The following is a 27,183-nucleotide window of genomic DNA, read 5'->3' as shown; positions in this document are numbered from 1 at the left end:
CGTCCTCTTCCCTTTAATCTGGGCTGGAGTTAAGTGGTTTGTTTAACCAATATAGTGTAGTGGACTGACATTCTCAGACTTCTGAAGTGAAGTCTTAAAAAGCAGTGCAGCTTCCAGTTAGGTCTCTGGAAACTCACTCTAGAGAAAGTATGACAGCGCTGAGACTGTCATGATGAAGGAAAGCCTAAGTAGCCACAAGGAGAGGATGTATGGATAGGAGAGATGTCTCATCTGTCCCCAGCTGTTCCAGCCATTCTGTACCAGGTACCAGATATGAGAGTGCAAAAGATTTCAAATAACTCTAGCCTTAGCTTCCAAATGTCTTTCACCATATGCAGAGACCCAAGCAAAAACAACCCAACCATGCCCATCAGCCCTCAAAACCATGAGACTTGATATTGAGGTAGTTATGGAGTAATAGCTAACCTGAATAGGTTTCTCATAATTTTCTTACAATGACAGTGTATTTCTTGCCAGTGTAAAATCCATTGAAAATCCAGGAGAACTTCAGGGGCAACAGTTCTCCGCGGGGCATTTTAGCAACCTAGGCTTCTCTGGTCTTGTAGATTCCTAGACTGTGTCTTTTCTCTAAAAGTTTGACAGTAGGAGCTTCCTGCTTCCACTGGAGGGTCTCACATTAGAGAGTAAATGCTTCAGTCTTCAAGTGGTATATACATATCCTTTTGGCTTGCAGCCCATTAGCCAGAACTTTTACACTGCATAGGGGGTGTAGAAGCATACTCCTCTGCAGGCTGAGAAAGAGAAGGGAATTGGATAGGCATCTATCACATTCTTCCTCTCTCTCTCTCTCCTGCTATAGTGTCCCCTCATCACAGTCCAAAAAATTCCTTTTCTGGGTAGGAACCGTATACTTCATGTGACTATAGCTGCCCCACAGTATCACCATTCGAACTGCTCTAGTGGTAAAAGCTCTTTCTCCCAGTACCAGGGACCAAACTTCTTAAAATTGTCAGTAGGTACTTTACACATAAAAAGGATTGAGCACTGATCTAGTTCCCTATTGCTGTGTAACAAATTACCCCAACCAAATCTTGGTGGCTTAAAACAACATTTATGGGGCACCTGGCTGGCTCAGTCAGGAAAGCATGCAACTCATGATCTAGGGGGTGTGAGTTCAAGCCCCATGTTGGGCATACAGCCAACTAAAGAAAACAAAACAAAAACAAACAAAGAGAAAAACATTTCTTCACACTCTCTGTGGGTTAGAGGACCTAGTTAAGCTTGTCCCTCTGGCTTTGGGTCACTCATGAGGCTCAGTCATCTCAAGAGGAGAGGAAGGATCTGCTTCTAGGTCACTTACGTGGTTATTCATTTGCAAGATTAAGTTCTTCCAAGCTTACTGAATCGAGGACTCAGTTCCTCTTGAGATGTTGGCTGAAGGCCTCCTTTAGTCACATGGAGCTCTCCATACAGAGTCTCAGAGTGAGCAAGCCAGAGATAAAGAGATGGAAGTTCCAGTTTTTGTAAACTTGTCCCAGAAATGATATCCCATTATTTTTGTCATTTTTCTGTTTATTAGAAGTGAGTCACTAGGCCCAGCCCACACTCAAGGGAAGATAATTACACAAGGGCCTAACACCAGGAGGTAGAGATACTGGGGCCATGTGGGAGGCTGCTTACTCCTTCACCCCTAGGAGATGGGTATTCTGCTATGTGGGACACACAAAGATAAATAAGGCAAAGCACTAATCTTTGGAGTAGTGGGGAAAGAGGGTCATAAGTGCATGTAATTATAATACAAAAGAGGGGTGTGGCCAAGTTATATGGAAGAAAAGCTATTGGATCTGAGAAGAAATAGCAGCTAATTCTCTATGGCTATCGAGGTAAAATGTGAGCTACATGATAGAAGCTGAAAAATGATTCGCTAGGCTACTAGAGAAGAGGGTTCTGAGCAGAATGAAAAGCAACAGGGCATACAAGTACATTATTATTATTATTATTATTATTATTATTATTATTTTAGAGGTCATGGATATAATGAGACAGTGGCTGTGGCATCATTACTGCTGGGTACCCCTCCCTGCTCTTCTGGGAGGTGCTAGTCATGCAAACTAGTTCTTTGGCAGGTTCTCGCTGCTGGGCCATGGACTCAGAAAGATCCACACATGATTCTGTCGAAAGACTTTGTCATCCAGAATGGGTAAGTGAGGAAGGGTATTGAAAGAGGAGATAACTGGAGTGAAGTTACAAAAAGGGGCAGGCAGGGAGCTAACTCTTTGCCCAAAAAATGCCAGCATACCGAGGTTTTCTATGGACACAATGACTATAACTAGATTAATGTGATGTCGATTACACAGTAAATTCAGGAATAGCCAATATCCTGTGACAGAAATGTGATGCATAGGTGAGAAACGTGCAGATCTGGGGAAGGAGACAAGGACACTTGGATTTTAACTCCCTCTTCAACCCTAGAGAGAAAAGGGAAGCAGGTTGTCAACGTGACCTCAAGTCACACTCCCAAAGACTTCAGCAGATTCCTGATGTCCCTGGGGAATGGGGAATAGAGCTATGGGGCAGAGGATTGTGGGAATGGCAGCATGCAAAGTGGACAAGACTGAAGCTGGATTGCGAAGGCTTTTGTGTACCACGAAAAGCAAATTTGACATTAATCTAGGAAAGACAGACTTAGAAGTGTTATAGTATGTTGTTGCCTCCAGATAACAAGACATAAACTTTATTAATCATACCATGTTCTAGGCATTATATTTACCCCATGTAAACTTCACAGCCACCTTATGCGGAGGTTCTATTATTACCTGCATTTAAACAGAAACCCTGTGGTAACTAGTTTTAGCCCCAAGTCACATAGGTAAGAAGTGTCAAGGCTCAGATACCAATCACTGGACAGCAGTTGCCTTTACCCTGCTCTGTGCAACCCTTTTGCTCCTTTGCTCCCATACATTCTTGCTATATTTCTTCCTACTGACTTACTCTGAAAGCCAGGAAATGCAATCCTTGAATACATGTCTTATGTTAGAAAGAGAAAGAGCTTCAGCAATGAGTTTCCTTTGTGCCTCCAGATACTCTCTTTAACTTTAAATTTTGCAAGTTTTCCAGCATACACAAAAGTAGACAAAAGCAAAAATGAACTTAGCTTCAGCACAGATTGATGTTGTATCACTTATGTTTATCCATCCTATTTCCATCCCCCAAATTTTATTTCTGGAGTATTTTTAAGTGAATTCTAGACATCAGATTGTTTCACACATAAGTATTTTACTATCTGTAACCAATAAAGACTTTTAAAAATATAGTTATAACACCATTATCACACCCAACAAAATTAACAAAATTGTTATTTCTATTTTTTTAATTTTTTTAAATGTTTACTTATTTTTTGAGAGAAACAGAGTGCAAGCAGGGGAGAGACAGAGAGAGGAGGAAACAGAATCTGAGCAGACGCCAGGCTCTGAGCTGTTAGCACAGAGCCTGACTCAGGGCTCGAATTCATGAACCATGAGATCATGACCTGAGCTGAAATCAAGAGTCAGATGCTTAACCAACTGAGCCACCCAGCTGCCCCCAAAATTGTTACTCCTTAATAGCAGATTCTATTTTTAAGACTTTTTTCTACCAATCACATATCATATACAAAAGTTTCACTGAAAAGAATGATAGAATTCCTGTGTATGAAATTTCTTTTTATAAGCAAAATATTTTCTAATGAGTTTATAGGATTGATCTGTAGGCAATAACAGTGATTCTTAGTAACATTTATTGCAAGAACATTTTCCAAATTTACAATAGATTGTAAATGTCTTATATTTTTATAAGGGCTAGCTCCACATAGAATTGAGATACTACCAATTAACACCTTATTAAAGTAAGATCTTCTCTGAAGGCAAAATTAAACCTATCTCTCCTATAAGTACTGATTGGAGATTGATCTCATATGCCCTGCAGTACTGTTAGTTTTATAGCTGTCTTTGTTGTAAGCCCAGGATAGAAATCACACTTTTTCACCATGTATTGACCACATTACTCAGTTTTATGCTTTGCACAGCTAGCAAATTTTTATAAAGCACACTTTGAAAAAGCTCAGTCACCTTCTAATTGTAACTCAGTCATACATACTCAGGGTGTGGTGATCTCAAGGTATAGATGCATCTAATGTGTATTTGCAAAGAAATTTGGAAATCATTTAGGCTACTTTCATTTTAGATCTGATGAACTGTAGCCAAGAGCTGTGCGAGACCCATGTAATTCCAACTGCCAATAGTCTTCTATTCACTGACTCATTTTATGTTAGTACTCATGTTTTAAAAGTTTCTTTTAAAATTTAAATTAATAAAAGATACAATTGCAGAGTCCGGTTTCACTATTACCTCCAATAAGGTAGTGATACTTCAATATACACATGCAGAGAGTACTTAAATTTTCCTCTCCCTTCCAGCAAGAGGCCATGGCCAAACACCCTCCCATCTTCTCATTATAAATAGGTTTACTTTGCAGTCCATTCTTGTTATTCTCGCTGCCACTGAATAGGGGGTGAGTTTTTTAATTACTGGCCGCGATTCTCTTTAGAAAACCCCACGCGCGCCAACCTCAGTACTGGAGCCTGGGTGCATGAGGCGCCTGTTCTAACTTAGGCAACATTGGGTCATCTGTTTATTTTCGGGGGGGGAAGGGGGGAGTGGTGTCAGAAAGAAAGGGCGGCCGTTGCCCAGGCAACCGACACCCCGGGCAACGGCAAGGGGAGGCGGGAGGGGGCGTGGCCTCGGCGGGACCAGGCGGATAAGAGGCGGCGCTGACTGCCCGCCTTCTAAGCTGGGACTGTTCTTGCGGCGGGGCGGAGGCGGGGCGGCCCGGCACCACCTCCGACTACCTGGAAAGGCCCGGGCTTGCGAGCTAGCGAAGCTCCGGGCCCATCGCTTCCTCTCGCCACGTACCCTGCCGAGGAGGCTCGCTCCACGCGCCAACATGGCGGGCGGGCGCTGGGGCCCGCTGCTGACGGCGCTCCTGGCCGCCCGGGTCGCGGTGGCGGAGGAGGCCGGCCCCGCGCAGGCCGCGCTGCCGGAGGAGCGGAGCTGGGTGCGGCCCATGACCGCCTCCAACTGGACGCTGGTGATGGAGGGCGAGTGGATGCTGAAATTGTGAGTGTGCCCGCACGTCCCGCACGCCACACTGCCCCCCTGGGCCCCGCCCTCCCAGAGCCGCGCGGGCCGCTGTGGAGTCCGCACCGCCCGCTGGGCTCCGCCACTGCTCGCCCTGCGGCCCCCCGCGCGGGGGCCGGCTGCTCACGGTGCGCATGCGCGCCAGGCCCTCCGCGGTGACAGCTGCGGGTGCGGAGCATCCCGCCTCTCTCCGCACCCGCTGCCCCCCTCGCCTGCTAAGCCCCCTGCCTTTGGTGGTGGGGGCGGGGGCAAGAGTTGAGGGATGGGGTGGGCAGCGTGCCAAGGGGAGTCGGGGGAAATGGAGGAAATCTGTGAGAAAATCGCGTGCTTTTGGTGCAGGTGTGTACGAAGAGAAAAGGGCTGCCATTCAGTGAAATTAACGCGCAGTACAAATACGTAGCACGGGCTACGCAGGGTATTTGTTGAATGGATAATTACAGACCGTGAAGGGCACACGAGCTAGTGCAAAGTATTTTGGTTTTCATTTTGAATTCTCCGAGATGTCATTGTGAAAAATAAAACAGGAAGATGGGGTGTTTTTGAAGTTTTAGGACAAGATTTCAAATAAATATTGATATTCCTTATCATTTTTAGAGGTAGAGATTTCTGGGTAGATAATTGTGTGAGTGTAATAAAGAAAGGGACATTAGTACATCGCCTCTTTTGAACAATAGAAGGTAAACTGTGGATAGTGTCTTTGCTTGAAGGAGATGGGAAAATACAGTTTTGAGTTAGTTAGGAACAGGCACATGGCTTAAAATTAACTTCTAGGAAGAAAGTGACCCTTTGGAAAAAGCCTTGAAGGAGACCATGGGAGGATGTTTGAACAGGCTTCAGAGACCATCACGGTGGGCTTGTGGGGAATATGAAGAACATCTGGAGAAATGATACCTTATCTCCTTAGACTGTAGTTTCAGATCATGTATATACTTGATCACTACTGTTTGGCCATTAATCTTTCCTTGAGGACACAGACACACAGAATTGGGTCTTTCCTTTATTTGTCCAAGACTACATTTTGGTTTTCTCAATTTCGGTTGCAGATAGATGCGTATGGAGAGAAAACCTCAGCGTGAGATCAGGGCCCAAAGTTACAAGTCCCTTAGCAGATTAGGCTGTTCAGAGAACATAGTACACATTACCCCTTCAAACATACATTTACCTTTTGTCCACAAAGAAGGTGATAGACCTGAAAGTAAAATGCCTTTGGTGTCATAATGAACCAATGAAATGATTAAGGAAATATGTAGTCATGAAGCACTTATTAAACTACTTAATGAGTTTAGTATGAGGAGGATGAAGATGAAGAGGTCATTTTCCATTTAAGAGAGAAGCTTTTCACGTAAGTGGAGCTTTATTCAAGACTGTCATGTTTGTAATAATTGTAAGATTTTAGACTGCATTTTGTCAGCTAGTACTACAAAGAGTTCTTTTTGAAAGTAGGTGCTTATACGGTGGAGCTTTCTAGATGCCAGTTTTCTGATTAAAACTGAGTTTGTGTATGTACATGATGAAGGTCAAAACAGAAAGGCCTCAACTCCTTTATAGCTCCTTTTTGGAATAACCGTCTCTCTATTTTTTTTTCTTAGTAAAAGAACTAAAGCTAAAGCTCAGGTGAGTGTAAGCCATGTGAAGCTTGTAAACGTGCAACAGCCAACAACTCGTATGTTTGGCTACGTCGACTGTCAAATTAAACTTTTCATAAATGTTCAAGCCCAGACATAGTAACCAATTGCTCTAAACTTGCCATGTGTCCATCGCATGGAATATGTTGGGCTGTGATGAAAGATGGGACTTAGAACCCAGAAGTAAGCTGTATTGTGCCTGAGATCATTTTAGAAGTTCCCTTTTCATTGGGTACACTTCAGAATAAGTCACTATGAAGGGAGGCTCTAAAGGAAAGAAGATTTAAACCATTGTATCCAACTTTTTTCTACATAACAGAACCTAAGTCCTGAAGAAATATTGTTGCTCTTATCTGTTTGTGATACCCCCTTTCCTCCCTTTCACAAAATTGAACACTTAAAAAAATATAAAATTCATTATATTCTCAACCACTACAGGCCTACCATAAATTTCTAAGAATTCACTCAAATAGCCTTATCAGAATCTTTTTGCTGATGTATAGAACAGAGAAAAGCCAAATGTGTTAATACTAGCTACCGTTTCAACACTTTTTTCAAGTAAACAGATCATAATAAATGGAGATTGTGAGGGGTCTACAGATGATGCATTTAACTTTTCTAAAGAAGCAATTAGGAGACTTTCTGATAGTATGAAAAATTTTGACATTACTGTGAATGACATTTATTTGTTCATTTGCTTATATCCTACTTCTCTTCTGGGATTTTTTTCTCTCATATTCCACTTCATACAAAGCTCCTATAATACAATTTTTGGTTATATTGGTATTGATAATTTTAGTTGTTTTTAAGGACCTAGCAGTGTTTTCTGCTCCTGTTATGAAATTTAATTTGTTATATTTTATTTGTTTTAAAAACAGTCAATTTTTTTGGAAACTTGCAATTGAATTTTCAGTGTTTAAAAAGCACTTCTCTGTTAAGGGGAAATATCAGTTAAAATATATATTTGTAGTAATTCACCATTTCAATTCTGAAACCTTTTTTTAAAAAAATCTGAAAAATCATCCCATTATTATTTACATTTTCTTTAATGCTTGTTGTATATTCAGTTTTTCTCTTCTTGTTTGCTTTCATATATTGTTTTATAATTTTAATCCCTATTTCTGCCATGTCTCTATGATTGGCTTGTTGTACTTTTCTCATCCTAACCTCTGATGAAAAGTTTGCCCTTTCTCAGGATTAGGAAAGAGTATATATAATCCTTAGAATACCTTCTGAAGTTTTCTTTTTTTCTATTTCCATTGTTTCATAATATCCTTTATTCAGTTACTTTGCAACCTTTTACTATTTTAAACTTTTTTGGTTCCCATTGTATCAGTTCTTGAGAATACCGCTTTTGTTCTTTTGACACACAAAAATGTACATTCTATATATTTTTCTGGTGTTTCCCCCCCACCCCAAAGAAATAAGTAGATATCCAAGTAGCTTAATTTTGATCTGCCTTCTTTAAAAAAATATTTATTTTATTTTATTATATATATAGTGAGAGCACAAGCAGGGAAGAGGGGCATAGGGAGAGAAAGAGAGAATCTTTTTTTTTTTTTTAAATGTTTACTTATTTTTGGGAGAGAGACAGAGTGTGAGCAGGAGAGGGACAGAGAGAGAGCGAGATACAGAATCCAAAGCAGGCTCCAGGCTCTGAGCTGTCAGCACAGAGCCCAGTGTGGGGCTTGAACTCACTATCCATGAGATCATGACCTGAGCGGAAGTTGGGACACTTAACCGACTGAGCCACCCAGGCGCCCCAAGAAAGAGAGAATCTTAACTGGGCTCCACACTCAGCATGGAGCCCAACTCGGGGCTCGATTCCATGACCTTGGGATCATGCATGACCTGAGCTGAAATCAAGTCAGACACTCAACCAACTGAGGCACCCAAGGGGCCCTGACCTGCCTACTTTTAAACTGATATTCAGAAGAAAAGTATATCTTTGGGTTAATTTACCTCTGTAAAGCTTATAGATCTTTATAAAATATTACCTTTTCTGACTTGATTCTAATTTAAATTAGTCACTGTGATGGAGGGAAGCCTCATTTATATCCTTAGAACCTCTAGGTTTTAGCACTTTTTTTCCAAAATCCTTCTTATTCCCGAAGAGAATGCCTTCAAGCAGCATCACCTTAGCTTGTCAGATAGTCATAATTTTTTGAAGTTTAATAGAGTATAGTGATGTGTGGATTGAATGTTTAAGAGATAGTCATTAAATGCTTGTTATGTTTCAGGTTTAGACTTGGGGGTCTTGGAAGATGAAAATGAATGAACGACATTCTTTGATTTCAAGGGACTGTCAATCTTCTGTGTTCTGAAGGAAATAAATAGCAGATACAGCATTCATTTATTTAGCAAATATTTCCTGAATGCTTCTTCTCTGTCAGGCATTCAGCAGTGGTTCTCATCAGGGCACTGTTGGCATCTTGGGTTGGACAGTTCTTTGATATGTGGGGATGGCCTGCCTGTTGCAGAACCGTTAGCGTCACTGCCTCTACCCATCACATTCTAGTGTTCATGTGACATCAAAAAAATTTTAATCATCTCCATTCCTTATGCACATTCCCAAATGTCTCTGATTGAAAACCACTGCCCTGGGTACTGTTATGGGTATTTAAAAACATGAAAAAGAATAGCTCATAAGTGAACATAGAAGTATTTAATTTCAGATTGTTTCCACAAAGGGTTATCCACATTATCACCTCTATGATCATCATCATCTCAGTCACAGTAAACAGTTACATTGCTTCCATTTCATGTCCTGAATGCTGTCTTATTTAATCATCCCAGCAATCTGGTGCAGAGTTAGCATTCTCATTAACTAGGGGAGATGAAACTTGAAAAGGTTAAAGCTTTGGCCAAGGCCAGATCCTTAGGAAGTGATTGGCAAGGCCAGAACTAGAACACAGGCCTGAGCTTTGCAGTTCCTGCTGCAAACCTAGGAGAATAGCGGGGACCTAGGGGAGGAAGGTACAAAGCCTGTCCGGTTCATGCTTAGGCTGTCAGCTGGCCAGCACCATGAAGAGTGCACCATTAAGGGAGGCCTTTTCCCTGTGGGATTCAACGACCCACCCATGGTTTTATCGTCTCTAGATTCTCCAGATGAGGAGCATTATTGCTATATGCTCATTCCTGACACTCTTCACCACCCAAACAGGTGCTCTGCCTTTTCTGCACCCTAACCACCCAGGAAAATTCTCACTTTGCCTTGTTTGTACCTAGCCTGGCCCTTATCACAACTCATAATTATATGTTAATTTATATGCTTCTCTGACTCTTCCTCTAGACAATTAACTTTTCAGTAGAGAAAGAAATTTTTTCTTTTTCCTGTTTATCTCCAGAGCCTTAATAACTATCACATTCAATAAATACTTTAAACGAATAATAGACTAGTTGTTCCTTTAATCAGGAGCTTCCTCAAGTGTATCACTGAGGTAACACCTGTATATATTGTCTTAGATACTAAGGAGAGTCACTATCATCTCCCATTTGTTCATTAATGTATTAAATATTTACTGTGGTCCAGGACCTGCCAGGCTCTGTTCTGGCTCAGTATAAGCAATATACCAGTCCCTGCCTTCATTGAGTGTTTGTCTTTTTTTTTTTCTTCTTAATTTTTTTTTTTAACATTTATTCATTTTTGAGAGACAGAGCGTGAGTGGGAAGAGAGAGAGAGGGAGACACAGAATCTGAAGCAAGCTCCAGGCTCTGAACGGTCAGCACAGAGCCTGACACGGGGCTTGAACTAAAGAACCTTGAGATCATGACCTGAGATGAAGTCAAATGCTTAACTCACTGAGCCACCCAGGAGCCCCCATGGAGTGAATTCTGTTTTCTCTAGCACATAACATGATTTTTGTGGAGTTATCCATTTTTATTTTTTCTCTACATTTTATGATAAAATGCCCTAGAAATGATCTTCTAAAGAAATTGAATTAAATATAAGCCTTCCAACTCTTGGATTATTATGAGTTTTCCCATGTTTTCCAGATATAAGAATGATACTTGATGTAGTTAAGTCATCAGCTAAGACATTTTGATTTAGTTTCATGTATTAAGGCATAGAAAAATGACCCTAGTTTACCTCTTTCATCTTCGTTGTCACATATTCTTTTGAGCATTTTGAGCAAAATAAGTTCTAAGTGAAAATCGACTGTATCAGTCATTGTCTATCTCATCTCTGCATGGATGAGAAAAGAGAATGTACGGGGACACACTGGTGAAATTTGGGCCAAAACAGAAGAAGAAAAATTGCACATTATTGGGAGAATAAAAATGTAGTGTTAGTAAAATTTTATTTCTAGGAAATGTATTTAACTCCTTTCTCTGATGTGTTTCATGTACTTAATGAAATCTCACACCAAATTCAGTTGGTTCATGAAATCAAAGTAATCAAAGGCCTTCAACTACCTTACATATAACAGAAACTAAGTATAATTTATGCATGAATTGCATAACATGGATGACGAAAACATGCTTTAGAATTTTGTTTCCCAAAGTGGTTAAAAACCTTGGATTAATATTCAAGTCTGTGTTTTAGCCGTACAGCATTTTAAATGTGTTTATGAAGCTTGCTAATTTTATATACCCCTGGCACCTGGGAAAAGCTTAAATAGATAAGATACTGTCATATAGTTTTCATGACTGTAAAGGTTCTAATTCCTTTTGGAGGATCTTAAAGAAGGATTAATTTGAATGTAAAAGACAGTTATGGCAGGTCAACCCTTTTATAGTTCTTAGAAGATTGACATTATGAACTAGTTTTAAATAATATAAATAAAGATCGTGATCAGTCCTTTCTGATGATTTTCATCATGCGTATGTACAGAAAGATTACATTTATATACACGTACTTACACAGACACAGAGAGTGCATTAGCACATGAAAGTCATGACTTTTCTTCTTTGTATTCGTTTGGTCCCTGAAGAACCTTCTTGTAGTAGGTTCTAAATTACCATCTAAATCATCGTCCTTCAGATACAAAAGAATACTAATAATTTGAAAAGCTGAAACAACAGTGGGCCAATTCCCACACCAGAGACTCAGAGCTGCCTTATTTCTACCACCAAAGAATGCACTAAGTTAATGAATGATGTTGGTGCACTCCAACACAAATAGCTCTGATTAAATCTCAGAAATAATGGCATTCATAGTCCCTCAGTCTCCAGTGGGTAGCAGCTACATAAAAAATGGAATATCTAAAATAACCTCAGTGGCATTTTTATATCTAGGGATCAATGTTACCCAAATCCCACTTTATATAATAGCCTGTCTAGAGACTAGGGACTGGTATGTAAAAAAAAAAAAAAAAAAAAAAAAAAAAAAGATTGGGGGGAGCCTGGGTGGCTCAGTTGGTTGAGCATCTGACTCTTGATTTTGGCTCAGGTCATGATCTCATGGATATGAGAACAAGCCCCAGTCAGGCTTTGTGCTAGGCATGGAGGCTCCTTGAGATTCTTTCTCCCTCTTCCCCTGAAGCACCCCCCCACCCCGCCTCAAAAAACAAAACAAAAACTAAATGCTCCATCTGGGTTCTTACTCTGTGTGGTCTTAGGTGACCTTAAGCTAGGTCCTTTAAATCTGCATGGTCTGTTTGACAGTGAGGTTGTAAGGTTCAGATGAGCTAATGTATCATAAAAGTGTCTTGGAAACCAAACAGTGTATTAGAAATGTAATTGGTATTAATAATTGTTCTTAACATGTACCTGTTTTATATAAGTCATCTAATCTCCCAACAACCTTCTAAGGTAGCTGGTGTTATTATCCCATTTTGCAGTTGAGGAAGCTGAGGCATGGAGTGAGTATTAAGCTGCCTGCCCAAAGTCACATGGTTAATTTGTGGTTGGTCTTGCTGAATCCTCTGGCAGTACTCTTATCTAATACACAGAAATGCCTGTCAAAGTATACTTAATAATAAAATGTCCTCTTTTTTCCTAAAGTTTACCAACTGCTTGTCCCAGTAACATCTGCCATATGACGGGTTTTTTCTAAATTTATTTATTTTTGAGAGAGAGAGAGAGAGAGAGAGAGGGAAAGAGAGAGAGAGAGCTTGTGCACAAAAGCAGGGGAGGAGCAGAGGGAGCAGGAAACACAGAATCTGAAGCAGGCTCCAGGCTCCAAGCTGTTAGTACAGAGCCCGACGTGGGGCTAGAACTCAAGAACTACAAGATCTGAGCTGAAGTTGGACACTTAACTAAGCCACCCAGGCACCCCTGAATGTTTTTCAAATATGTAGAAAATGACTTTTCTCAAATAAAGACTATATATATATTTTAATTTTTTCATTTATTTATTCAGCAAATATTTATTGAGCACTTACTGCACCAGGTATATACAATGCCCTGGAAATGTAGAGATTCACATGTTTAAAATCAGCTATGTTCAAAGATGTCAGTGGATTGTTCTTGAATCATGTCTTCTGGTCCACATGTATCTCTGGGATCTCAGGGACTAGACAGTGAGATGTAATGAGAAGATTAATGACCTTTTAGAATCATCTTGGAATTGGCTATTCTACCCCTCTAGAGAAGTATGAACAATCCTTAGAGAGGGTGAAAAATTGTGCTTAAGTCTGGTTGCATCTAGGGGCCTGGCTGGACAGAGAAATGCGTGCCTTGCTTTGGACAGCCCTTTCTCTTGCTGGGCTGGGCCTAATCTCAATACTTGTCTTGAAGTAAATGCAACCCATCATGTTGACTTTTAACCCCCTGTAACCTCCTCATAATGTGAAAGATCAAAATATTGCCCACTTTCAGTTTGTTACTGTTTTTCAGGAAAGTTGGTTTGTATGCATCATCGCATTGAGTATTGCATGGCATTTACAGGCATGCTTCCGCCCAGGTTGAGATAAAAGGGTTTGTAAATGATGACCTAACAGTACCTTTGTGCCTAAATTTTATTACAGAATTTGATCATTTAACACCTTTTCCCCTTTATTTCCTTTCCTAAGGCATTTTTTCCCTGTGTGTGCATGTGTGTTTGTCTTATTTTTTTTTTTTAAATGTTTATTTATTTTTGAGAGAGACAGAGGTGGGTAGACAGGGGCAGAGAGACAGGGAGACACAGAATCCCAAGCAGGCTCCAGGCTTTGAGCTGTCAGCACAGAGCCTGACGCGGGCCTCGAACTCACAATCTGTGAGATCATGACCTGAGCCAAAGTCAGACGCTTAACCGACTGAGCCACCCAGGTGTTCCTGTCTCATTCTTTGGGAGACATTCTTTCCTACCTCTCTTTCTCCCCCACCACTTTCTTCTCCTAACATAAAAATAATAGATGCCTTGTTTTGTAAAAATAGTTCGGGAATGGAATAAAATGGAAAATAAATCGGGGGTAAGAATCAACATTTTCACAATGCTGAGCCTGCGCATCCAGAACTTGGCATATCTTTCCATTTAATCAAGTCTTTTAAAAAATATGTTTAATCATTATGTTGTACCTGAAACTAGTGTAATGTTATATGTCAGTTATACTTCAATAAGACGACAAAAACCATTAGGAAAATTTAAAAAATACACAAAAATAGGGGTAGTATGATGAACCCTCATCATCCATCATCCAGATTTATCAGTTGTGTCAACATACAGCCAATCTTGGTTCGTCTATATCTCCTCTACCCCTTGGTGGAATAATTTACCTACTCTAATATTCACCCATTGTATGTAAACAATCAGTGATATCAAGTCTTTTAAAAAAACCTATTGCATTTATCCACTCAGTATTTTGACTTGAGTTGAGGATTTTTATTTTTTTTTAAATTTTTTTTTTTTTAACGTTTATTTATTTTTGAGACAGAGACAGAGCATGAACGGGGGAGGGGCAGAGAGAGAGGGAGACACAGAATCGGAAACAGGCTCCAGGCTCTGAGCCATCAGCCCAGAGCCTGACGCGGGGCTCGAACTCACGGACCGCGAGATCGTGACCTGAGCTGAAGTCGGACGCTTAACCGACTGCGCCACCCAGGCGCCCCGAGTTGAGGATTTTTAAAGTATAATTTAAACAGATTTAAGCAGACTTTTAAAAAAATTTTAATGTTTATTTATTTTTGAGAGAGAGACAGAGACAGAGAACGAGCAGGGAAGGGGCAGAGAGAGAGAGAGACATAGAATTTGAAGTGGGCTCCAGGCTTCAAGCTGACAGCACAGAGCCTGACATGGGGCTCAATGTCACAAACTGTGAGATCATGACCTGAGCCAAAGTTGGATGCTTAACCAACTGAGCCACCCAGGCACCCCATTTAAGCAGATTTTTAAAATATGCCTAGTTGGTGGGATCCCAAAATATTCAGTGTCCAGTGATTTTTTTGTGAGCATTGTGAGCATTGTGTCCTATTTTGTGAGCATTGATTAATTTTATTTACTGCTTTTTCCGTCTGGGTATTATTCAGCAAAACAAAATATCTCTCCATTTGTACTAATGTATTTTTGTGACATTATTCTGTAAATATTTTCCTTTTACTTGTGTCCTATGTTAGTACTTTAAAATGGATTTCCAGCACATGTTACTGTTTGTTAACAAGTGTTTATAATAAGCATAGCTCGACCAACTCTTAAAATCTTCATAAGGCATATTTGATCTCAATCTCTTCTTATTTCAAATTTTATCTTCCTTTCTGTATTAGTTTCCTTGGACAACTGTAAATTACTACAAACTTAGTGGCTTAAAACAATGGAAATTTACTCTCTCACAATTCTGGAGACCCAAATTCCAAAATCAAAATGTTGGCAAGGTGGCTTCCTCTGGAGGCGCTGTGAGACTGTCTGTTCCATGCCTCTCCTAGCTTCTTGTAGCCAGCGTGGCTTCCCTTGGCCTGTAGCTGCATAACACCCATCTCTGACTATGTTTTCACATGGCCTTCCTTCTTCTCTGTGTCACACTTCCTTCTTCTTTCTCTTGTGAGAACCTATCCTAAATCCAGGATAATCACACCCCAAGATCCTTAATTTGATTATATGTATAATGACCCTTATTCCAAATAAGATCATATGCATAGGTATGGGGGCTTAGGAGTTGGATATATCTTTTTAAGAGACACTGTTAAATCCACTATATTTCTAAACAGGAACCTTTTCTGGATTCCTATTTTAACATCTGCATATAAAATCTTGGCTGTGTTAGAGCTTTATGACCTATTTATGATGTTTTCTAGGATCATAGGAACAAAGCGAGGCCCTTAACATATTGCCAGGATGACAGCCTAACCTTCCAGTTTGCTTCCTTCCATCTTATCCTTCCCTGATCCATTATCCAAGGAGCTGCCAGGTGACTTTTCCAAAAATGTAAATCTGATTATGATTCTCACTTCTTTAGAGTATAGGTAATGGAGCTTTGAATAAAGTCCTAACTCCTCATACAACATTTTTAAAGGCTGTGAATGATGCCTTCATCCTGTCCTGTCAGTACTCTGATCCTTCACACTTAACTGTTCTCTCTGCTTAGATTAGAACATTCCCTGAGCCCTCTCTGGCCGTTACTCTTACTTTAGATCTTAGCATGGATGCTCCTTTCTCTGTGGGCCCTCTGAGATCACCCAGCTCCTGAGTGTCCCATAGCATCCACATTGAGTCATGGCATTTGCCACTTGGAATGTCATTACCCCTATGTTTACCTCTTTTCATCTGTGGGTGATGCAGTCCACAAGGAGGAAGGAGGTACCACGTTTGTCTTGTTCACAGTTGTGGCCTCAGTTTCTAGAATGGTGCTTAGATCATGTTTGTTGAATGAAAAAAATAATGTAAAAAAACAGAGTTCTGGTTGAAGTCCCAAGTGTTTATTTCTAATTCCTCTTCTATTTAAAAAAGTGTCATTTAGCCAGCTTAGCCTATAGCTTCTACTTTCTGAGAATGCTTCAGACTGCCACATATCTTTGGAAATGATTTGCATTTGGGGGCACCCACTGGCAATACATCTTCTGTCCATCAGATCTCACATTGATGGGTCTGAAACTGGTTTGCCTAGTTTAAAGGGGCCCTTGTGAAAATTGTCTGCCATTAGTGGGGCACTCAAAATAGTTTGACCCTGAAAAATCATAAGCTATCTGGAAAGTAGTATAATTTGGGTTCGTTGTAAGAATAACTTTGAAATAAAATATCTTATGTATTGTAGTAATTTGTGAAAATATTCTTAAACTTTGGCTAAGTTTTTCCTGGGGAATTGATATTCATACATTAGATTCTAGCAGGGAAATCTGCTTCTGTTTATCTATATCAAGTGTCTTTGGAAAAGCTTGCTCTTGTGCTTCCCTTTAGTTAAAAACTTATTTCTCTATTTTGTTTTACAGATTTTTTTCATATGTTGATGATATTGATTAGCTATTCTTCTTTTATAGTTATGCCCCTTGGTGTCCGTCCTGCCAGCAGACTGACTCAGAATGGGAGACATTTGCAAGGAACGGTGAAACACTTCAAATCAGTGTGGGCAAAGTGGACGTCATTCAAGAGCCAGGTGCTGTACATGTTGGACATGAAATGCGAAAGCTTATTACTTTTAATTTTGATTTTTTTATTTAAATGTATTTATTTATTTTAAAATGTATTTTTGAGAGAGAGAGAGAGAGAGAGAGACAGAGCATGAGCCGGGGAAGGGCAGAGAGAGAGGGAGACACAGAGTCTGAAGCAGACTCTGGGCTTGGAGCTGTCAGCACAGAGCCCGACGCAGGGCTCAAACTCAGGAGCCACAAGATCATGACCTGAACTGAAGTCGGACGCTTAACCAACTGAGCCACCAAGGTGCCGCCCCTTTATTTTGAATTTTTTCAAACATATAGAAAAGATGAAAGGCTAGGATATTGAGTATGCATGAACTAACCATCTAGAATCAACAGATAACATGTTAACATATCTGGGTCTGTCTATGTATGCTGGTGTTGACATATATATATTTTATATTGTTATTAATTTGCTGAGTCATTTGAAAATCAGTTGTAGACATCATGATACTTTACCCTTAAGTACTTAAGTATATTAAAATCTTTCTCATTATTTCCCATTTTGAACCAGGGTATAATCAAGGTTCACCAATTGAATTTGGTAGCTATACTTTTTAGTCTCCCTCATTCTAGAAAATAGTCCCCCATTTTTTTTTCATGACATTGATACTCTGAAGAGAACAGGCTGGGGATTTGCCTAGGTGTTTCTCTGTAGGAACATTTAATTTATTCTTATATTTTCTGCAACTTGAATTTTGGTCTAGAGACATGATTCAGGTTAGACATTTATGGCTAAGAGTACTTCATAGGTGATCCTGTGACTTAAATTGTATTCTACCAAAAGACAAATATGTGTGACAAATATCACACATATTAAGACACGTTAGTGATGTTGAGTTTGAGCACTTGTTTAAGGTGATGACATTAAACATCTCCATTGTAAAGAAAAGACCCCATTTTGTGATTAGCATATAATCTATGGGGTGATACATGGCGTTGATGATCTTACCTGAACCAAATGATGATCTTACCCGAACCAAATATTTCAGTGTGTTCCAGAATGGTGAATTTCTAATTCTGTTGTTTCATCTACATTTATTAGCTGTTAATGATATAATTTTTCAAAAGAAAGAGAGAAATAGAGGAAACTTTTAAATTCTGAAAAGATACACACAAGTAGTATTTGTAGTTTAAAAATAACTGTGTAAGGGTTTCCTGAGTGGCTCAGTCGGTTGAGCTGCCGATTCTTGATTTTGGCTCAGGTCATCATTCCAGGGTCGTGAGATCGAGCCCCAAGTCGGACTCTGCACTGTGAACAGAGCCTGCTTGAGATTCTCTCTCTCTGTCTCTGCCCCTCCCCCAATGCTTGTGCATACTCTGTCTCTCTCTTCCCTTTACAAGGGAAAAAAGAAGGTAGGCATGGAGGTGTAGCAATTACTTTTCTGAAACAACTGTGAGTGCAAAAACACAAAGTAATGAATTACCAATTACTTGGACAGGAAAACTGATGGTGTCTGTTAAGATGAATGTGTTGACAAACCCCTGGAGAGAGATTTCTGTTAGTCATTACTTCTCAAGCCTCTACCTTTTTAATCATTTGAATCAAATCCATTTCTGCCTATCTGCTGTTTAGAGCTGGACAATTATACTTACTAGTTCATGGTTTGGCCTATTAGAATGAGTTATTCCATTTGGAAGTCATGTCATTGCAATTACATTTTTGCTGTAAACTTGTTTTTGTCTTTTAGTAGTTTCAGTCCAGTGAAATCAGGTGTAAGCCTTGCTAATTAGTGGGCAGGAGATACATTTGATGATGTGTTTCTTGGAAATGCAGCTGGCCTATTCACATTTCAGTCGTTTGGTGTACCTGCCGTGAATTCACAGCATGATTTGAGTTAAAAGAATTAAACAATTAACTTTGTGATGGATTCACAAATCTAAAGGTTAACTGAACATAGTCTTTCCATCTAAAATGTAGATTTACAGCTACTATTTTCAGTGTGAATGGATTGAGTGCTTTTTTGATAAGGTAGAGAGAAATCTATTATAATGAAATATTTTAAAAACAAATTTATCATTGACTCATACTATTTATGTAAATGTAAATTATATATATTTGAAATATTTATCAAAGAAGAAGGAAAAAAGTCTTTGGTCCAGTATTCTTTAGGAATAGCGAAGAAACAAAGTCCAAAAAAAGGAAAAAATGATTGTGTATTAAAACAAGTTTTAAAGTATAAGTTCTAGAATTATTTTAAATAGTAAAAATTTAAAAACTGTAACTCATAAATAAAAATTATGAGACAAAATTCCACACACATGATTGAGTGGCCTAAAGAATACTTCACTTCAGATTATACTATTTTATTTTATACTTTATTAAATCTAATGCTGTTAGGGCCCCTGGGTGGCTCAGTTGGTTGAGTGTCCAGCTCTTGATTTCGGCTCAGGTCATGACCCCAGCGTCGTGGAATTGAGCCTCGCTTCAGTCTCTGCAGTGAGCATGGAGCCTGCTTAAGATTCTCTCTCTCTCTTTCCCTCTCTCCCTCTCTCTGTCCCTCCACCCCTCTCCCCTGCTTGTGTGCACACTCTCTCTCTCTCTAAAATTTTTTTTAATCTAATGCTATCAATTAATCTTTTAAAAGGGTTTCAGAATAATGTACTTATTCAAGAAATATTTGAGTTTCTACCACGTACCAGGTCTTGTTCTAGATGGCAGTGATACAGGGGTGCCTAGATGGCTCAGTCAGTTAAGCATCTGACTTTGGTCATGATCTCACGGTTCATGAGTTTGAGCCCCATATCGGGCTCTGTGCTGACAGCTCAGAGCTCTTCACATTCTGTGTCTCCTTCTTTCTCCCTGCCCTTCCACCACTTGTGTGCTCACTCTCTTTCTCTCTCAACAATAAATAAACATTATAAAAATTAGATGACAGTGATATAGATAAATGATACAAGTAAATAAGGAATATAAAGACCTGGCTGCCCATTGAATTTACATTTTAGTGAAGGAGATAAATAGTAATGAGAGTAAAATGGAAAATAATGTCTGGTGGCAGTAAGGACTTCAAGAAAAAGAAAGCAGGATAAAAATGTAAAAAATTGTGAGAGCCACTCTTTTATATAGGATGTGCAGGGAAGGACTGTTTGACTAGATGTCTTGACAAATTGAGAAAGTGAATTTCAACAAGCCATAGAGGAGGAGCATTCCAGGCAGAGCAAATGGCATGTGCAGGCAGGAGTGTATTTGGCTTATTTGAGGAGCCATATGATAGCCAGTGAGATACTCAAGATAAACAGAACTGGAGGGGTAGCTAGGGACCAGACCATGCAGGGTGTTCTTGGCCATGACAAGGAATTTAGATATTAGTATGATAGCAAGGAAGCTACTGGAAGGTTTTGTGTAGGGGAGTGACATGATATGGTTTATGTTTTGAAAGAATTGCTTTGGCTGCTACATGAAAATTTGTCTGTAGGAAGTCAGAAGTGGAAACAAGAAGTTAAGAGGTTAATGTAGTAGTCCCAAGTGGAGATGATGGTGGCTCGGACAAGCAGCAGCAGTGATGAGTGATTGGAGTTGAGATACTACATTTGGCTGGAATATCCAATCCAGGATTGGATATAAAGAATCTATAAAGGATTTCTTTATAGATTGGCTGTAGCATTTGATGGAAAGAAAGAAGATGGTGAAGACCAAAGGGTTGAAGTTTAAGATGTTCAATAGAAAACCAAATACAGCTGAGCTAGAGATATACATTTGAGGATCATCACTCTATATGGTATTTAAAAGAAGGGGAAGGGGCGCCTGGGTGGCGCAGTCGGTTAAGCGTCCGACTTCAGCCAGGTCACGATCTCGCGGTCCGCGAGTTTGAGCCCCGCGTCGGGCTCTGGGCTGATGGCTCAGAGCCTGGAGCCTGTTTCCGATTCTGTGTCTCCCTCTCTCTCTGCCCCTCCCCCGTTCATGCTCTGTCTCTCTCTGTCCCAGAAGTGAATAAACGTTGAAAAAAAAAAAAAATTTAAAAGAAGGGGAAGAATTGAGATCGCCTAGGGAGGGTGTGCCAGAGAAGTGTTTTGGGGATTGGGAACCAGGGAAGTCTAACATGTAGAAGGAAAGAGCTAGTTCCAACAGAGGAAAAAGAGAAGCAGGTGAGGTAGGAAGGAGCTGGAGGAGTAGGGGGTCCTGGAAGCCAAATGAAGAGAGACATGTCTTAGGTTGTACTGACTCATTGGCAGACCTCCAGGGCAGCTTGACCCTATTCTTGAAAGTTCTTTGGGTATTTACTTCATTTTTACAAAGTCTAACATCCTGAATACTACATTTCCCCAATTTGAACATTTTACTAGATTTCTTTTTTTCCAGAGACAGAGAGGGCACAAGTGAGCCAGGGGCAAAGCGAGAGAAGGAGAGAGAGAGAATCCCATGAGAAGGAGAATCCCATGAGAGAGAGAAAAGTGGGGCTCAGGCTTACCCGATATGGGGCTTGAACTCACCAACTGTGAGATCATGACTTGAGCTGAAGTCAGATGCTTAACTGGCTGAGCCACCCAGGCACCTCTGGATATTTCCGTATACAGATTGGTGTTTGGTCACAGATCTCCATTGGTATATACTTTCATCAGGGCTGCCTTGCCAACACTGCTAGTAAGGCATAATTTCATTTCTTTTTTTTGCAAATAAAATTTAAAAAGAAATGAAAGCAAGAATTTCTGAAGTGTTTATGCTTGCATTTAGTCATGCCTGTAACTCTTCCAGGGGTATATCTCACAAGAGATTTTTTTTTGTAGGTATTTTGAACAGAAAATAAGATTTCAGAATTATCAAGATTGGGGATTATAAACACATTGCATTTTACAGCTGAGATGTAGAAGTCAAGGAAAGGAAAGGCCTTAGATTAGATCAGATTACATTGTCTGTGTAATACTACATAGGGCAGGCGATAGATATTTCAGTTGCATGCTCTTTGGGAAAGTCAGTGTAATGAGTATGTACTTGAAACTTCTGTTCCAGGCAGATGAGCTTAGTTGTCAAGGACAGGAAAACAGTAGCTGCTCATAGAGCACCCATGGGTGATGGTTTTTCACTAGACTAGAGGTAAACCAGACTCCCACCACGGTCAAGAATAAGCATTATGTTTAAGTCACTAACAGCAAAAGCTGTTAGTTAACTGTGTTTCAGTTAATGTTCATATTTTAATTTGATAATTATAAAAATTAGTCTTTTGTATTCTATTATATTGACAACTTTATTTCCGTCTCAAAGGTAAGGCTAGTTCTTTTTTTTTTTTTATTATTTCTTTCCTTCTGCTACTCTTTTGGTGATAATAACTAACATTTAGTTAAGCATTTACTTCAACCTATAATTGTTAGGCACTTATATACATTTTAGTTTCATAACATGAAGAGAGCTATTATCTCTATATTAAAATGTTCAATAAAACTATAGAGAGAACTATTTATCTCTATATTACTAAGAAACCTGAGGCTCAGAGAGGTTAAATAACATGCCCAAAGTAGCACAGCTAATAATGGTAGAACAAAAGCTGGTAGCTATCTCCATTTTTTAAATATTTAACTTAAATAATTTCTATTGTGTTTTTGCATATCAAAATATAGTTCCCTGATGTAGTTTTTCTTTCTATAATCTTTTAATTCTTTTTTTCTTTAAGATAAGCTTTCATGTTTAAGATAAGCTTGCTAATAAGACATTAAAATTTTTCCTGAATTTTGGATTAATGCCTCTTTTATGTTGCAATAAATCTTCATTTAAAGTGGAAGTTTCCCTTAAAGTAAAAAAGACATGCAGAAATGTTGGCAGACCTTGTGACCAACCTTTATCTCCTTTAGTTAAAGGTTTAGAGTACACTTGTTTCTTTTACACTTTCTGAAGTTTGTTGCAGTGAATCATTATGCAGACTTTGAAATGAGCTGCTGATCTGTTGTAATCCTTTGTTAAGATCCACACTTTACTTGTTGTTAAAGCTTGAAGTTCACAACCTCAGATGGTACTTCTCCGTTCCAGGGTGGTCATGTTTTAACTTTTCAGGTAATGAAAGGTTCCCTTGATACCTGATGGTATCAATACTAAAGGTTAGAAGACATTTTTGGAGCACTGACATGAAGCCCAAAGCTTTCTGACATTGTTAATCTCTCAGAAATGTCATTTATTTGAAGTGATTATCCTATGGTGTCAGATCTTCAAGGAGTTAGTGATGTGTCATAATCTCAGGGCTACATTAATTGTTCTTGATTTTGTTGTTAATTGTCCTGAATACAGCCTCAGTGACAGTATATTATCCCAGACAGCAAACTGAACTCATATCTCAGTTAGGAGCTATGATTTTATTATTAGTATCCTGCATGGGTTTTCATTTAAAGGAATACTGACAGAGAAACATAAATGAAAGTTTTGAGGTGTGACAATTTATTAATAATGATCTTTATTTTAATTTTTTAAGTGTTTATTTAATTTTGAGAGGAAGAGAGGGAGAGACAGAGAGAGCACGCACATGCACGTAGGGGGAAGGGCAGAGAGAGAGGGAGACCCAGAATTAGAAGCAGGCTTCAAGCTCTGAGATATCAGCACAGAGCCTGACACAGGGCTCAAAGCCCATGAGATCATGACCTGATCATGACCTGAGCTGCAGTCTGATGCTCAACCAACCAAGCCACCCAGGCGTCCCAAAAAGGATCTTTATTTTAAATAAGCCTTAACTGATGGTCTTATAAATTGGTACAGTAGTTCTGGAAAACAGCACAGCAATTCATATCAAGAGCCATAAAGTTCTTATACCCTTTATTCTAGGAATTTTGGGGATGAGCATCCTTCTAGCCTGAACCAGAAAAATGCAGAAAATTCTCAGAGACTATCTGTCATTATTTTCTCTATTGTGTTTTTTCATGGGCACATTTATTTGTAAAGACACGTTAGCCAAAATAGTGTCTGATTTCCAAAGCACTTAACACTAAGTTAGTTTATTACATCCTATTTTATCCTAGCTTTTAATCAGAGATTTAAATATACAGCATATTAGTTCGGATGTATTTAGTACTTATTCTATGTCAAACACTGCATTCTGTTTGCTTTATAAATAAGAAACCATTTAATACTAAAAAATACTGAGATAGAAATAATGATATCCATTTATGTGAAAACTGATGGTTTAAATTTACTGCCCCAGATTAAAACTAATAAGAACCAGAAGTGGGATTTGACTTCAGGCAAGCTGGCCTGTGAATCTGGAAATACTGTTTATAAATACTATGTAAGTTAATGTGTTTTATGAAATATTTCTTATATTTGTTTACTTTTAATTTATTGCCATGGCCAATGATGACCAAGAATGTATGAAGGATTTTAAAGAACAAGTAAAAAATATTGCCTTCAGTGATGCCTGACATTTGTTAGAAATCCTATCTATTTCTTCTGATTAAAAAAAAAAAAAAAAAAAAAAACCTAAATAGAAACTTGAAGTAGTGATGGGATACTAAATTGTTTATGCATTCCATTTTAAAGGCCATATAAATAAAGCATAATTCCCTAACACTGTGACTCCGCTTGTACAAAGTTTGGAGCAGTCAAAACAATCTGTAGCTAGGGAAGAATTGAAATATGAAACTTTGTAATAAGCAAAACATATAATAATCTTCAGGTCTTTAGGATTACCAGTACTTTTTCCTTGGCAATTTAGATTTGGAACTCTACTAAAAAAAGCCTTTTCTCTTTGATAGAGGGAGTTCCAAGCTTGTTACAGGTGAGAATGCCCTGTTGACACAGACGCTTGTTAGAGTTCTGTTACTGCCAGTACAACCTTTAAAAAAAAACGTACAGGGATAAATGTATGAAGTTTATGTTTCTTTTTGTAACATTGACTTTTACTGCCTTCAGAGTACTGTGTTTGCTTTTAAGTGCCATAGGGAATGTTTTAGAATTGCTTGGCTTGGTATGAGAAAAAACAGAGAACCCTTCTTTGGGAAGACTCATCATTAATGAATAAATTATTTTGCTGAGTATAGATTTAGTTTATAAAGTAGGTATCGACAAATATCCCTTGTTATTAAAAATAAACCTTCTGTGTTTCAAACTGTAAGTTATCCCAGAGATGTAGCATTTGAGCCACATTATTTAAATTGGCATTTGATTTTGTCCAGACTGTCCTTCAGTGGGAAAGGCAGAAGTGGTGAGAAATGAGGAAATGCTGTCTCTGCCAGCTTACCATGCTGGCCAGCGGGGTCCTTTAGCTTTCTCTTTGCCAGAACTGGGCTTACTCTCTTGTGGTGCCCACATCAACATTATTTATTGGTGAACATTTAAAGGGCAGGGATCTGTTCTTTACTCCTAGTCTCATGCAAGTTTTTGTTGTATGCCCCTTTCCTTCATATCATGCGTCTCTGTTTCTGGTCGTGATTACCTGATTAAATTCTATCCCTCTGCCACTAGACTGTGGCAGAACAGTCTATGTCAAACTCTGTTCTTCCTTATCTATGTGTCTTGAGCCATTATTACAGTCCCTGAAACAAAGAAGATGCCTAGTAAATATTGGATCAGTGACGAAGGGTTTTATTTATCTTTATTTTCACATGTACCTAGGAAAGCATTTGATATGTGGTTATCGTTTTGTAAGGGTTTGCTAAGACAAATTGAAACAATCCATTAAAGTACACAGAGTTCCTTGACAGAAATTACAAATTTTATAAATGTGCAAAAATTATAATGACCTTATAATTTCATATTCTTTGTTGCTTTTAAACCTATAATTGATTTGATATCTATAATTTATATTTAATATGTACTATTTTTAATTATGTGCTATTCTATTTAATATGTGCTAAGCACTTAATATACTTACCTTAACTTCAGAACAATTCAGTCAGGCTTTCATATACCCATTTCACAGAAAGGTTAAGTAATTTATCTAAGGTCACAAAGCTAGTAACTGGAGAATTTAGTATTTAACCCAGATTGCATGACTCTAAAATCTATCCTTTCAGCCAGCATACAGTTCCAAGCAATGCACAAGCCAGAAAACTTTAGTGTAACACATCAAAGATAAGCACATTGTCTGTCAGTCATCAGAAAGTGGTAGGTAAATAAAAATGGATAAAAATAAGATATCTTTAAGTAAAAAAAAACCCAAAAAACAAAAAACAAACAAAAACAAAAAAACTAGTAAATGTGATTAAATAACTGGAATGATTTTAATTACATGGCTATGAAAACAAGCTCAAGGCTGCTTATTCTTACAATGTAAGTTAGGTGCTTGGGGTAGTCTGAGTTTGACTTGTAACTTTTTTTGTTTGTGCCCCTTGTAGGTTTAAGTGGCCGCTTCTTTGTCACTACTCTCCCAGCATTTTTTCAGTAAGTTTAAATAATTTTCTGGTTAGACACTAGAAACTTTAGAAAAGATTCGAGAGCAGTAGACGTGTATCAAGAATTCTAAGTTGCCTTCCATAACCATTGCTGATTCAGCTTAAAATTTGAAGAGAGAAATACTGGTGTGTGTATTTAATGATAGCTGGAAGGAGAGAGGGATGCCCAGAGTACAGCAGGGGAAAGGCACCTAGTGTCAGGCAGGGAGTAGGACAGGGGTGGTCAAAGATGATTTCTCTGATGATATATAAGTTAGGAATTGGGCTAAGCAGACAGAGTGGAGAAAACCTTTCCAGGTACAGGAGATATGGAAAAGCCTGGAAGAAAATGAGATACCTTCTGAGGGCTGTAATTGGTTCTGGCCTATGGAGTGCATTTGGATCATCCTGGATGATGAGGTTAGAGAGGCTCAGGTAGAGTTACAGGGAAGGGAAAGAAAGGGGGATAGATCCTGGAAATACTTAGGATGTGAGATCATTGGGACATGGTGACTAATTAGCTATAACAAAGGAAGAGCCTGTAATGGGTACCAATAAGCCATGTAGAATTTGTAAAAGCTATTGAGGAGCCATTAGAATAAGATGAAGTTTGGAAGATAGAGGCCAGAATGGAGAAGATAGTGTGA

At 39.0% G+C, this 27,183-nt stretch overlaps 1 protein-coding gene across 1 annotated transcript in view; it reads left to right on the top strand.

Annotated features, from left to right (window-relative positions):
* The first annotated feature begins 4,804 nt into the window (after positions 1-4,804).
* Positions 4,805-27,183, top strand: part of TMX4 (thioredoxin related transmembrane protein 4) — a 46,164-nt gene continuing 23,785 nt past the window's right edge. Inside the window, exons 1-3 of the mRNA XM_047067845.1 lie at positions 4,805-5,114; positions 17,093-17,208; positions 26,501-26,546. Coding sequence (XP_046923801.1) covers positions 4,942-5,114; positions 17,093-17,208; positions 26,501-26,546 — 335 coding nt within the window. The 5' untranslated portion in view covers positions 4,805-4,941. The remainder of the gene's footprint in view (positions 5,115-17,092; positions 17,209-26,500; positions 26,547-27,183) is intronic.

The sequence above is a fragment of the Lynx rufus genome, unplaced genomic scaffold (assembly GCF_022079265.1).
Source record: "Lynx rufus isolate CCGP_SWC_20201006 ecotype Redwood Valley unplaced genomic scaffold, mLynRuf1.p SCAF_8, whole genome shotgun sequence".
NCBI classification, from domain to species: domain Eukaryota; kingdom Metazoa; phylum Chordata; class Mammalia; order Carnivora; family Felidae; genus Lynx; species Lynx rufus.
Note: the sequence above shows the minus strand (reverse complement) of the source record. Positions and strands in the feature narration are given on the sequence as shown.